This window comes from Gouania willdenowi, chromosome 18 (genome assembly GCF_900634775.1).
Source record: "Gouania willdenowi chromosome 18, fGouWil2.1, whole genome shotgun sequence".
Lineage (NCBI taxonomy): Eukaryota > Metazoa > Chordata > Actinopteri > Blenniiformes > Gobiesocidae > Gouania > Gouania willdenowi.
In genome coordinates, this window is record NC_041061.1 from 13,998,021 (window position 1) to 14,012,388 (window position 14,368).

Genomic DNA, 14,368 nt, shown 5'->3' on the forward strand with positions numbered 1-14,368 from the left:
CTCTTCTTAAATCAGACAAAACCCAGAACAAGTTGAACAAATGACAGAGCTGTTTGACTGTAAATCAAAGCAGTTTTAAAGCAGTCCATAGCTTGCCTGGTACCATGTTTAGGCCAATTCCACAGTCAACAGTTACAGCTGAAACAAATTGTTTCGTCCCATCCAGAATGCCACTGTTGCACTCTGCCCTTCAGTAAATAAAGACAAACCCTACCGGGAGAGATAATTCTTCCACAGAGGCCAATTTAAAGAGGAATAAGCATGTGATGGTCCACTTGCTTGGCTCTTGGTTCTATAAGGAGAATAATAATGAGGGGAAGGGGGAGGGTTAGTCTGAATGGTTCATTTCAAAGCAAAAACACCTTTGGCCCCAACAAAACAGCGGTCTCCACAGTTATTCCTCAATTTCACGCAGAGTGGCGGCTCGGCGAAAACAATTCGCTACCCTTTATGGTGCTTACAGCCAGCTGCTGCCTCACTCTTCAGCAGTGTATTTAGGCATCCCAAATGAACAAGGGATCTGATGTGAAAACACAGTTTTATTCCAGTTTGGAAAACAAGTAAGTGAAGTTGGGAGAGAGAGGTTTGAGGACATTTTAGAGTGTTAGAGGCTTTGACATGCAGATCGTTTGTGTGTGAGAATCACACTGCTGACACCGTTGGCCTTGGCTCAGCCTCATTACAATGACAAAAGCTAGCAAGCCAACTGAAGGAGCTTGGTTTACTGTTTGGAGGGAGACTTCAGAGGGGTGGGTTCGGACAGGCACAATAGGAATTGATGTCGTTCACAACAGTTTACAAGTAAAGCCACTGTCCATTCACTGGGTCTTTGTGGATTTGTTGAAGGAGAAGAATCAAAGTTGTTTTGTGTTTTTTAGCATATTTAGATTGAATCCATCCACTCTAGTCTATCTTCTAACTCCATATGGAGATCTTGTGAAATTTAACAGGAGAAAAAGTCAGACTGGATTCAGTTTTATAAAAGTTACAATCTGATAAAGTGAAGTTCTTTAAAACTCCAAAAAGAAAATAAATTACAATGATGGCAAGAAGAACAGTGGATTACATTTAATTGGATGTACAATGCTCATTTGGAATCAATCCCGGTCAGTTACAAGAGCTGTTTGTTTTTGATGCACTGTTAAAACACATTAAAAACTGTTATTCCAATGAGGTTCTTTCCAACATCCACACACGCCTGGCCATCCTCACTTTGATTGTGGAGGTTTTTTTTTTTTGGTTTTTTTTTTTTCTTTACTCACACTGCAAGACCACACTTTTCATCCATAGTCTTTTATATGTTTTTAATGTTTTATGTTTTTTTTTCAACATTACCTGTTCTGTAGCTGTCAGCTAGCTCTTGGTCAGAGGTGTCAATTTGATCAGAAAAGCTCCAAGATTGGCCAAAATAATCACTATAACATTTGCTTGCCTGATCCGCTCTAGACCTATATTGCGTGTTTACATTGGCCAAAATATGGTGCCATTTCCAGGCAAATGAATCCTAAAATAGTTCAAACGCTCTAGGATTCGCCAGTGTGAACGCGCCCTACATCATCTTCATAGTTTGGTCGTGGTGTGTCCTCCATACCTGCTGTGGGTTCGCTTTGTATTTTCATACATGTAAATATGGATGTACCGAAATTGAAATTGTTGGTCAAAACCAAAAATGAAAAAAACAAGGCTGAAAACCAAAACACCTGGAGAAATTATTATGACCGCAATCCTGTTTCGGTCGGTTTGTTTTGGTGAAAAAGCATTTTTGGTGGTAAAAACTTTAGTGCATCACTACTTATAACTAGTTTTTACCGTAATTTCCGGGCTGTAAAGCGCACTGTTTTATTGGCCACATTACAATAATTTAGCAATAGAAATAAATTAAAAAAAATCCACAAAAATGCCGCAGCCTAACAGAGGCCACACTTTATTGGCTGATGAGGGTGTCCTTCAGACAACTCGGCCAATCAGAATGGGCAGGTAGGCGGGCTGCTGTACTCAAGTTAGGTTTCACGGAAATGTCTGTGTTCCTTTACTACATGAAGTCACCTCCTCACTGCCCCACGTCTATCAGTCCATTTACAGCTTTTTATGGTCATTTTTTACTGGAACCAGACTGATACACCGCTTCATCCACTCTTTGTCCGTATTCTGAGTCAGAGTCAGAATACAGACGCGATCGCTTCTGAACAAATCCAACGTGATGATATGGCAACTTCATTCTGTCATGCTACTATTACAAACTAGCTGACTTTTACTGTAGATGGAGCGGAGATCAGAACAGCCTGAATATAGTACTGTATCCAGGCTGTTCTGATCTCCTTCTGTCTGTCCTCCTTACGGAAGCGTCTCCATCAGCATCAGAGTCCAAAGCACCAATCGATCCTGAACAAACCTAACGCAGTGATTTAACAACTTTATGTTGTTTATCCTTCTATTACAAACTGGCCGACTATTACTTCAGGCACGTTGCTGCTGCTGCTGCAGCGGGCGCTCGCTCTGTCTCGCTCTCTCTGACATCATTTCTCTGCGTTGTTACAATGATGAGGCAGTGTGCATCATGACAAAATGAGTGATCAAAATGATTCAGTGCGAGCAACAACAATTTAATGTTAACAATTTCATTGTTCCACTTGGTCTAATGTGACAGAGCTAAATTTTGTGGCGGCATGAAGCTTATAAAACCGGGAATAATCCACAATTTAGCCGCGTCATTGTTTAAGCGGCAGGGTTCAAAGTGTGAGAAAAAAGTAGCGGCTTATAGTCCGGAAATTACGGTCCTCTATGTTATGATAATCTTTCTTTTTTATAATACTAGTAAATAGGGATGTAACGATTCACTCAACTCCCGATACAATACTGGGTTCACGATACGATTCTCTCACGATTTTTTCATTTACAAAATGGGACTGTAGACAAATTTAATAGAAAATACTGTATTATTTTCCTTTTATTTTTCATTGTCAAAAGAATTCCTTGATAAACTATTCAAAACAATGCAATTTAACTAAAAATAAATCTTGAATTAAATAAATAAAGGAATAATACAAATGAAAATGAAGCCTATTAATTTAAATTCTGGTTCTATAATAAACAATGCAAAACTGCATAATAGTTCTTTTTCTTTTAAAAGTGCAACTGAAAATGTATTTTGTGCCTTAACAATTGGACTTTAAAAAAAAAAAAACGTCATTGCACTGATTTATGTCATATTTGTTTGGACCAGCAGAGGGCGCTGGTAACCCAGTGGTCGGTTGGCATGCAGATATCTTGCAGTGAAGAAGAGATGCTATGCTAGCAGACAGAGCTAATAGAAAAACGTGACTTTTACAGATATTCAAGTAATATTACAGATATTCTTTCGGTGCTAAAGGGGTAATGAATCATTTATTAACATATTTAAGAGTAGAAGGCGGCCAGAAAGAAAGTATTAGCAGACTCCGCCCGCCGCCAACACTTCCGGTTAAAAAAAGTACTGCGATTCAATTGTCAGAAAATCGATATCAACCGTGATACCTATGAATCGATTTTTAACTGCCTTACGATTAATCGTTACATCCCTACTAGTAAATATGTTGAGGGTTGTTAGAATGGAGTGGGATTGGATTGTGAAGATGGGAACAGGGTTTGAATAGAACACTTTGTATTAGGCTACAAATAAATCTGCATGGATGCAGATTCATATAGAAAACTAGAGAACCTCTATTAGATTTTTTTCTTTAAGCAAACTGAAGAATGGCTGGGCAAACCAGCTCTTAAGAGTTCCATATCAATGCAGTTCTGTGTTATGGTGGTCTTTTGAACAAGCTAGGCTATTAATGGTCTGCTTATTTTATGTGCATTAAGCCATTTCTTAGTGATTAATCATCCTGTGGTCCACAGGAGAATGCCCAGAGCGTTTTTCTTGAAATCTTGCAAGAAAGACAAAATTCCTATCGCTAAGAACACAAGACGTGGTTGGCACTTCTTCTTCTTTCCAAAAAGTCAGATAAACCTTTACTAATCTTCAAAATAGAGGTCCCATTCCTCTTAAACCTCTGTGAATAGCTTCAACTTGAAGAATGTTGCAACCATGACTATCTTGAAGCAGCAGTATAGCTTCGTTTATGCCATCTCTCGTGAATGAAATGGGCCCCATTCTTAGATTACCAAAGCAGCTGTTTGTTTAGAGTATGTCACCAGGCAGGCAACGACCAACCCTCCGGGCTACACCTATAATTAGCCCTTTCATGTAGAATCCCGTCTTCACCTCAAGCCTTGACTGAAGCTAAGTGCTGTGTGGAAGCTTCTCATTTTCTCTGACCTGGATGTTCTGCTGGCTCCTCCCCAGTGTGTGGTTTTACCAGCCTTCTGCACAACAAGCCAAAGCAGCACTTACAAAGTGATGGACGACTATGGCTAAAGCACGAGTGGACATAAAGTAGGAAACCATTTGAGTATGTGTAAGGTGCCTATTTTACAGAGCCATAGAAATCTTATTACTGACAAATCTACAAAGATTTAACACTATACCGAGCCAGGGATACTGAGACCAACAACAGTATGTTATACAGTAAATAAGCTGAAACCAAAAACTATAAACCTTGATAATGCTACTGCTTTATCAGTTTCATGTAGAATCTTACTTACAGTTTTTCCAACCCAGTTAATCCAATGAAGGATCCATTTCGAAGTTCTTGAATCTTATTGTTGTTAAAAATTCTGTGGAAGAAAAGAGGACATTATGAAGACAAACAACCTACAACACTGCACAAATACATTGTCATTTTGATTAAACATTTCCTGGAGGCTCTACAATATTTGCAATTATGAGCACAGCTTTCTGTGTGAAAAAGCATGTTTGGATTTCAAGAGACTGTCACCCAAGACCCAATGCATCTATCAGACTAATCATTAGTGATTTGAACAGTGAGTCTATGTGCATAGCTCAAAGCTGATAAAATTACAGAGAAATGAGGATTATGCAAAGTTGTCCACCAGATAGGACGTACAGCCAACCTTTTTGGATATTCTGAGAGAGTAGGTGGAGCTGTATTACTATACCAAATTTCAGTTTCCTATGTGGTGTAGTTCCTGAGATATTGGAAGCTGAAAATGGAAGAAAAATAAGGACCCCCAAAAATCGACACATACACCCCTCACTAAATTGGCCATATCTCAAAAAGTATTCATCTGACAAACTAAAACTACAATAAGTACGGAACAATTGGTAAAATTTTCAGAAGTTTTTGAGACCCAAGTGTATATATGGTCCATTTGTTGAAATAACATGGAATGACCCATGTTGCAAGTTGTCAAATACCAGTAATTTTTTTATTCTGAAAACAAATTATCTTTTAATTACAACTGAATAGCCCAGGGCTGTTCAACTACATTTTTCGTTGGGTCAGATTTTAAAACTCACAAATTAAGCAAGCCTGGACATTTTCTACAAACATTAAATTCTAATAGTTTAGCTGCTTAAATTTCAAACAAAACATGAAGTTTAAATTTTGCTTGAAACACATGAGCTCGGTTAACATTAGTCTAGAGTCTAGACTAACGTTAAACAAGCTCATGGTAGAGTCTAGACTCTAGACTCTACCATGTCAATATCTCTGGCTGAGCCTCTATTCAGGGCTCTTGTTGTGAAAGTCTGAAGGCCGAGGTTAATTCTCTGTGTATCGACAAAGACACTTGAGCTGTATGGTTTACTCAATGAAGCTGTTGTGCATTTCCTCAATTTACCCCACAGGAAGTTGCACCCAAAACCAGGGAACAGTGCCAAACATTTACAGAGAGCATGTGTGCATGTCAAATTATCAAACCAAGCCCAGTTCAACATAAATCATTGCTTCAGCCAAGAGATGTCTGGCACTGAAATGTGAATGTCAAGTCAGAGGGATGCATACTTTTCCGGTGGTGGCACAACAGCCATAGCCATATGAGACTAACTTTAGATCCCACAAAAACACATTTGTCATTGTTTCCTTGAGTAGTAGTAGAAACCCTACCTCATTATTTACATTATATTTCCAGCAGACCTGTATCAAACATACAAACCATCCATTGACGGCACTACTAATCTGTACCATTTTTCTAACTGTCTAGTTTAAACTCTCAAACAACTCTACAAAGATCTGGGAAACCAGTGGATCCATAAACCGTATGAGCCTGTGGTTAGCTTACACTTTCTGGCCCGCAGGGAGGGGATGTGGTGGCATATAACGCCAAGCCGGATTGGAGTCATTATTGGGTGTTGAGGAGCTGTTTTATTACATGGTTGGACAAGGACGACGTGCTTGATATTTGACTTTTGTTTCCCTGCTGCTCAGAGGTGGGAAGCACAAGCACAGAAACATCCAGAGTTTGTGATCAATGTACGTTATAGATGGAAATACCTGATTCCAAAAATACACAAGTTGGTCAAAAGGTGCCAAAAACTTCCAAAATAGAAGTTTGAGAAAGACTCATCTTGAAATTCACAAGCAGTTTTCTTGATTTCCTTCTAAGCTTTTCTTCACATGCTTATCCTCCTCCTTCAAACCTCTCCCTCCCTGTTCCTCATGACAGGAGAATGACCTCTGCATTGGTCTGTGAAAGCAGCTCAAGCCCTTGAGTCTGCATAGAAAACATGGTAAATTACCAACCAGTGTCTTTGCTGCCCTAAGGACAGCTGAAACTACACCGTCTGCTTCCTCAGCCTCCTGTTTGTCTCTGAATGTCTCCCTGATGTCTCCTGACCAAGATTAGAGCAGCATTTCTTCAGGGAAGTAAAAAGACTAGTCTTCCTTGTTGTGATGAATAGATAAGACCAGGAATAGGCTTAGGGCTGGAACATTGAAGCAATGAAATCTGAACAACATCAACTGAAGAACAAAAAAGTTCTTTCTAATGTCCAAAAATACTGTTGGTGACTTGGTTGTAATGGTGGCTTCTTTCTTATTTCAAAAACACACTATTAAGTATACGCCTCTGGCTGCAGACACATAATGGCCAGCCACACTCAGCTCTCTCACAGGCACACAGTGTTGTAAGGACAAAGCCAAGTGGAGCTCTCTCAACACGTTCTTTCTGCTCATGAGGCACGTAGACAAAAAACGTCTCCAGGCCGCACAGGGAGCTCAAACTCTCAGGTTTTCGAAATAGTTTTAGGATCAAGTTGAGCTCATAAAATCTCTTCTTGAGTGACTTCCTGTGAAGGATGCATTAGTGCAGGCCTCAATTGGGGTTAACAGGGGGGGACTGCTAAGTCATGTCATGGTGACTCAATTAGACTTCAGATATTTATTTCCCCAATAACTGATTTTAAAAGAAACCTGTTGGAACTCAAAAAATCTGAAATATCTACTTTTACCATTCAACAGGTTGTAGAATAATAATCAATTTTGAAATACAAAGCAAGCACCAGAATGCCAGGCGATGAAACGTGACACACACAAACCAAGCAAATATTTTTCTACCGACCATAATTTCTCTGCAAGTAACCAATAATGTCACAAATTTGCACATGGAATGCTAAAAACTTAGTATCTGTGTAGCGGCTTGTGCATTTTTGTTTCTCTGCAGACATTGACAACAATAGGAACATTCTCAAGACTGACAGAGTGTCTGGACATGCATGGCAGCAACATTCACTTGTGCTATTTTTACTTAAGCACCTCTCAGGCTCCTGACATTGCATAGAAAAATAAATGCAACAACGGTAACACGGGTGGATTGCCTTTGAGACTCGTGCCTCGATTCATACATATCTAAAGCCTAACCACACTTGAAATTCAACGTTGTGAGCTCTAGGGCGCAAACGGAGCTGTAATCTCAAGGAAACCAGACGAGACTGTAACCCAAACTCCCGGTTTGCGCCGCAATAAAACTAGACAGTTTACTGCACTCTGAGGTGTCATCAAACCAAGCACGCTTTCCATTCCTTGCATTCAGGAAAGGAAAGCTATTCTGCTTTTTTCCTGACATTAATCCTGTGCTGGTTTTCTGGGGCCAGAACCAGGTGTGTTTATTCGTCCAACCCATGCAGGTTCTACTCTGAATAGACCCTGATCCCACTAAAGACGCCATGTAAAGAAATGTGATCTGGGTGAGTAGAGGAGGCTTAAATAATGCACAGTTCCTGTATGTGTGAGCATGTAGTTGAAACTTAGCTGGTACAGGCAGATAAAAATGTGCATATGGACAACTTTTTATTATCAGTCGGTGAGATAAAGGCTAAATTCAGCCCCTCATATTTCAGCCCAGACACGAGGGGACAGGCCAGCTGTAAACACATTTGTGTCTTTTCCTCTCGGATTACTGAGGCATGTGCTATTATTTGGAGTGCACAAATGCAGGGAATGCTTTACTCATGGTTTTACAGAGCAGCATTCATTCACACAAAACAACTACATCCTTTCAGTGTATATAGGTACAGATATACTGCCAATTATTTCACTCTTTTACAAGCAGGAATGGTTCAAGATTGGTTGGTTCAGTCCATGAGCACAGCCATTATTCCAGTGGTTCAACGAGTTCACATGAAGTTTCCAAAAAGAAAGACATTCAGAGGCTGGAGAAAAATGTAATGTAGAGTGAAGTAGAATTGTAATAACATCAACAATAAGTGGCCAATCAGTGGCCAACCAGTTGTTCTTAAGTTCCTGTTATTTACCAACTCATGTTCAGGGTTTTGGGGTCAAGAGTATAAAGGCGTTTTCTAATGGCATTTTTCCTTTGACTTTGTAATGAAAAGTATTTTTTGACTGCTTTAAAATCTAAACACTATTTTGAAAGTAGGGTCCGTTCAATGTTACCTTTTTTGCTAATACTGTCCATGACAAAATTTCCGAAATGTATGATATAACCCCTCCCCACACCTAATTTTAGGTCACATAATTTATCTTTTTGGAAATAACAGGTTAAGGTGATACCCAACGGGATGTGCAAAATAAGAATACTAATCCAGTTTAAGTAATGGAAAAAGTTACTTTTTTATTATTATTATTCTTTCATCTCAAACAACAGCACATATCAGTTATTCAATAGGTGTGGAAAAACTGATTCCGATGTCGACCGATAATACCGTTCATGACCAATATCAGCTGATAGTTTGTGGGCCAATAACATCTCGATTTGAAAGGTTCACCAATTTAACATTTTCATTCAGTAAAGTTTGACCTATCTATGGTGAAAAATACTATTTGCTCCGTGGAGAAGAGCTACGCCGCGCTATGAGCTAATTGAGGATAATGCGGATGAAGAAGATAAACGAAAGAATGGGTGAACAGATGAAAGGAGGCAAAAGACAGAATGACAGTTCCAAAAGATAATGGAAATTGGTGATAGACCGATACATGGCCAGCCGATTTTTGTATTTTTTACGGTATCGGCTGATGCAGGCTGCTATGTTTGTTGATCCGCATTATTTATAGAAAGCAGGAATATTTTTTAATTGTTCTTGTTCTAGATCACCTGTTTTTATTATTTGATAAAAAATGTTTTACTTGTCGTTCTACCTCACCTTTATTAATTTCAATAAATGTTCTTTTTTTTATAAAATTGAGACTCGTACCATTTGTTGTCATAATCGTGTAATTCTTATGATGTAAACTGCGGGAGAAAAAGTAGTATAGGCTCCAAATTCTGGCTCAAGAAAATCGGCAGTCCGGATCGGTTGTAGGCTAAGGCTGATGGGTTAAAAAATCGGCATCGGCCTTTAAAATTCCTTATCGGACGATCCCTAAAGGAAATGCACCTCACCTACACGTTCTACCAAAATTTAGCACAATGAACATTAATCTAAGATAAATTTGGGTAGCTGGCTGTTGATAATTGTTATTATTCAATAAATAATACTATACAACAGGAATGGGATGATCCAACTCAGGGAAAAAAAACTAATTTATGTCATTGAGTCAAACTAAACGTCTGTATTAGCCAATGCCATCCATGTCCTTAGGGAGCTATGTGGGGAAAGTAGTTATCTGATTACAATGAATGACATCAGTCCCTAAGTAGAGCATATCAAAGCGCAGGTGTTCATGAGTCATGCAGCTCCGTCATTCGATCGCTCTCTTGTTGCAAAAACATAGGAAACTTGGCTTCATCACAGTTAAGAAAGGGCGTAAAGAAGACCCAAAGTTGAATGCACACAGGACAGTATTACTGAGACATAGAAGGGTAGCTAAAACATTTCAACCACCAAGATTATTGTCCAAAAACTAATGTCCTTATGTGTTTTTAACTTACTCTAGATTCAGTGGTAAAGATGGAGCTAACTCACTCCAATGAACTCTGGTGCGGTCCTGGAGAAGGTCCACTCCAAAAAGTGCTCCAAACCAACATGCATGCAATTTGTGGTCATCAACCTAAAACCACCATGGTATTGGTCCTACAACCCTACACTTATGAACCAATCTTGTGCTTTCCTTCACTTCCCAAGAGTCCATTGTTTGCCTTCTGCTCGTGCACTGTGTCATGGTATTCTCATATTTCAGCCATTCCTTACTGCCACAAAGCTCCAAAGGATCTAGAATATGCAGTCGAGACCCTTCGTGTCTAGGTGCTATCTTGATATGATGGGTCTAAAACTCTAAGTAAATTATATGCAATTAAATTACCCATGAAAATTGTTTGGACAACACAACATTACTGTCTTTAATCACAAACTGTTGGGATGCATGTTCCCCATGGATTTCCACTTAAAATGTGGACAACTGCATAAAGTCACTGATGAGCAAAGTAATGTGTTTAAGGACACATTTACAAACAATCAGAAAACCTGATTAGAAAAGAAAACAAAGAAACAAATGTCAAACCTGATTTTAAGTCAAACTAAATGTCAGATTAAGATACTTAAAGACCTTAAGCCAGGCATGGCATCTGGCAGCTCTTACAAAATGACTTAAAATATACACAAAAAGAAAACAAATATTCATGAAATGACTACAAAACACAAAATGACTCATAACACACAACCCAATTGCAAAAACACAAAGAATGACTGCAAAAACACACAAAACTGCAACAAAAAAACACAAAAATGCTATTAGAACACAAACAAAATGACAACGGGATACAAAATGGCTCATAACACGCACAAAACAACAACAAATATACACAAAATCGATCCAAAAAACATAGAAAACAACAAAAAAATACACAAAATGGCAAAAAAACAAAACAACACAAAACCCACTTTGTTCTTTCCTGTATTAATGCTCAGATTGATCATTATTCTAAATTTTGATAATATGGTGCTCGGACCACACAAGTTGCCCATCTCTGCCTTGAGCAATGCTTGTTGTCATTAAACCTAGGAGGAACCCTTTCAGAAGTATCACAGCCTGGTGGTAAATCAACCACAAGACTTGAGTCATTGGTATCAAGTACGAGCATCATAATGCTGTCTGAGAGATGAAAAGTGTCCCACGTGAGCTATAAACTTGTAGCCAAAATATTTTCCCATGACATAAATCACTTGTGGATGACACATGATGTAGTAACTATGGAGGGCTGATCTATGGCCATCGTGGGAGGAATAAGAAGCCCAACAAGGTGATGCTCATATTTCAAAATCTAAGGGCACCAGTTGCATAGAAACATATGTTGACAGTACGGCTAGTTTATCAGTACAATTTTCTGATTCGATTCTGATTATTGAAGTCTCGATTCTGATCTAACCCTAAACTCCTCAAAATCTGTCATAAATTAAAAGGCATACAGGGAAGGACTTGGTCCACAGGAAAGAGCACAATATTTGGAAAAGTTATGGTTTATTGGTTGGTGGTGCAGATCCATACAAGTTGACTCCCTTGTCTTAGATCAACAACGACCCGGAGAGTCGTTATTGCTTATCCTGAGATCGTCAACTACCTGGTTTTAACCCTAACCCAATGTGTGTCATCCTTTTGATAAAGGTCAGACCTTTTACCTGAAATACAATGAGAAATACAGCACATTTTCATTCTACATTTGAGGAACTGCAGCAGGCTATTAAATGTGATTATATTAAGTCAATAATGCCACATACAGTAGCTTGATTTGAATTATATTATTATCATCACACTAGAAAATTAGGGAAGAGTCACTGTTATCAACAATTCACTTACCTGACAAGAAATGGGCCGAATAAATTTGGATGTTGTGTAGATTTTTGCCTCGTAGATCCTGGTTTAGCTTCGCTAACCACAAGCGCCTCCTTTCCACTGATAACTTTTGACATTGTTCTCCCTGATTTTATATCATTTTTGGCAGTCTATAAAACTCCAAATGTTTTTCACAGTCTGAGCGTTTGGTGCAGCCAAAAACACGGCAATAATTCACCATTTCCTTTCGTTTGAAGTTCAGGATCTGCGCTTTGTTTACCTGCTGAGTACCTCCAATATGGCGACTTCTGGTTTGATGACACGCCGTGAAAAGCCTCTACAGGTGATATTGTGATTGGCAGTGGCTGTCAATACTTAATACGTATCCATATACCAGCATTCTATCCGTACGCAACGTGGTGCACCTATCGTGACCTAAACTAGCCAATGAGACGCTATGCACTTGTACTTCCGTTTGTATTAATATGTCAACTACGTTACGGACTAACTAACCCTATCCCGTCCCTAACCTACGTAACAAACTAACCCTAACCTACGTAACGGACTAACTCAAACCCGTCCCTAACCTACGTAACGGACTAACCCTAAACTATGTTACGGACTAACTAACCCTAAACCATCCCTAACCTACGTTACGGACTAACTAACCCAAACCCTAAATTATGTTACGGACTAACTAACCCTAATGGGCATGTGACTTCCGGTAACATCTTTCGTACAGATAGAAAGCCGGTATATGGATACGTATTACATACTAGGAGACACTTCCATTGTTTTTTGCTATATCGCCAAAATAGAAAACTCGATATATCTTGAATCTCGATATATCGCCCAACTCTTGTTTATATTACAAGAATGAATCATAGTCATCAATAATAAAATTGCAATTAAAAAGCGATTGTTTTTCTTCTTTGTCTTGAATCAAGTACCACAAAAACACTGAATGACATCAAATATACACAGGTATATATCCTATATATAAAACAGTGTTTTTATGTAATATATCGGTTATTATCGTCAGATACTCACAGAGTTACTGTCTTGTTGGGGAAGGAGTCCGGGGGCAGCACCTGATGGAGCTCCATGTTGCTACACACCACTTTCCTGTCGGACACCAGGCTTTTCCCACCGCTTTTTGTGCGTTCATCGTACGATTTGCAAGCGGATGCCAACGCAGAACAACTCGGCACCAAAACCAGGAAAAACCAAAACCGATCCACCCTCATTTTCTGATCTAAACACACGATCCACTGCAGCGAGGGTGACGCTGAGTGGATCGTAAACAGATCAGATCGGGACTCAACGCTGCACTTTCTTTGTTTTTTGTTTTTTTCAGCACTTAAAAACAGATATAAAGAAGACGTTTTCCAGAGTGATGGAGTCAAGTGAACCTCCTTCTTCCATTTCTCACACGGTTTTCCACAGAAAGTGTCCTCCTTTGTTTGGGAAAAAAAAAAAAAAAAAAAACTCGTTTATAATTCCTTTCCCATCTCGGTGCTGCGTTCACGTCCCATCACTCCCCCACAGACGCAGGCTTTGCCTCGTTACTGAACGGCTAGCTTCTCTTTTGTTTCCCACGGCGCGGTTTCAGGCAGAAAAAAATGTCTTTTCCACAAAAGGTAGTAGTATTATTCCACTGAGTCCAGCTTCAGGAGACACGTTTAGACTGTTAGCTTTAACTTACCGGGACTTTGAACTCTACACTGAAACGAGGAAACTCACTCCCCTGTGTAGTGGAAACACTCGGCGCCATAACAGAAACTTTTCCGAGTCAAAACAAATTAAAAAAAAAATAAAAAGATGACCAGTCACCTTTAAAATAGCACACAGAGAGTGTGCCGTGTTTGTAGTGTTTGCTTTCGTTTTAAGAAAGTCCGCAAAACTAGTCTATCCATTGTAAATCCTCATCCCGTGGTCCTATCCCACGATCCCAAATCGTCAATGGAAGTGAATGCAACATCATACCACTTCCGTTTTTCAGAATAATAGCATTGCGTGGGAATGCCCATGGAGCACGTGTCAAACTCGAGGCCCGGGGCCAAATCTGTCCGGCAGGAGAAGGCCAAAACAAATTGACAGAGAAAACATGAATCATTCAGTTGTAGATATTTCAGTTCCTCCAAATACATAGATTTAACCGGAACTATAATATTTGCATGACTTCACAGTTAGTTTCCCATGCTTATATCACATGATGGAAGTCCTTTTAATCACAAACAGTTAAAAGATTTCTAAATTCTTGAAAATTACTGCAAATTATTTCGCACAATTACTTTAAATGAAATAAGAAATTGTCA

At 39.2% G+C, this 14,368-nt stretch overlaps 1 protein-coding gene across 1 annotated transcript in view; it reads right to left on the bottom strand.

Moving 5' to 3' along the window:
• The window catches only part of adgra3 (adhesion G protein-coupled receptor A3), a 31,570-nt gene extending 18,273 nt beyond the window's left edge, over window positions 1–13,297 (bottom strand). Inside the window, exons 1-2 of the mRNA XM_028474256.1 lie at window positions 13,101–13,297; window positions 4,627–4,698 (exon numbers count right to left, since the gene is read on the bottom strand). Of these exons, the coding sequence (XP_028330057.1) occupies window positions 4,627–4,698; window positions 13,101–13,297 (269 nt within the window). The remainder of the gene's footprint in view (window positions 1–4,626; window positions 4,699–13,100) is intronic.
• Window positions 13,298–14,368: the final 1,071 nt, after the last annotated feature.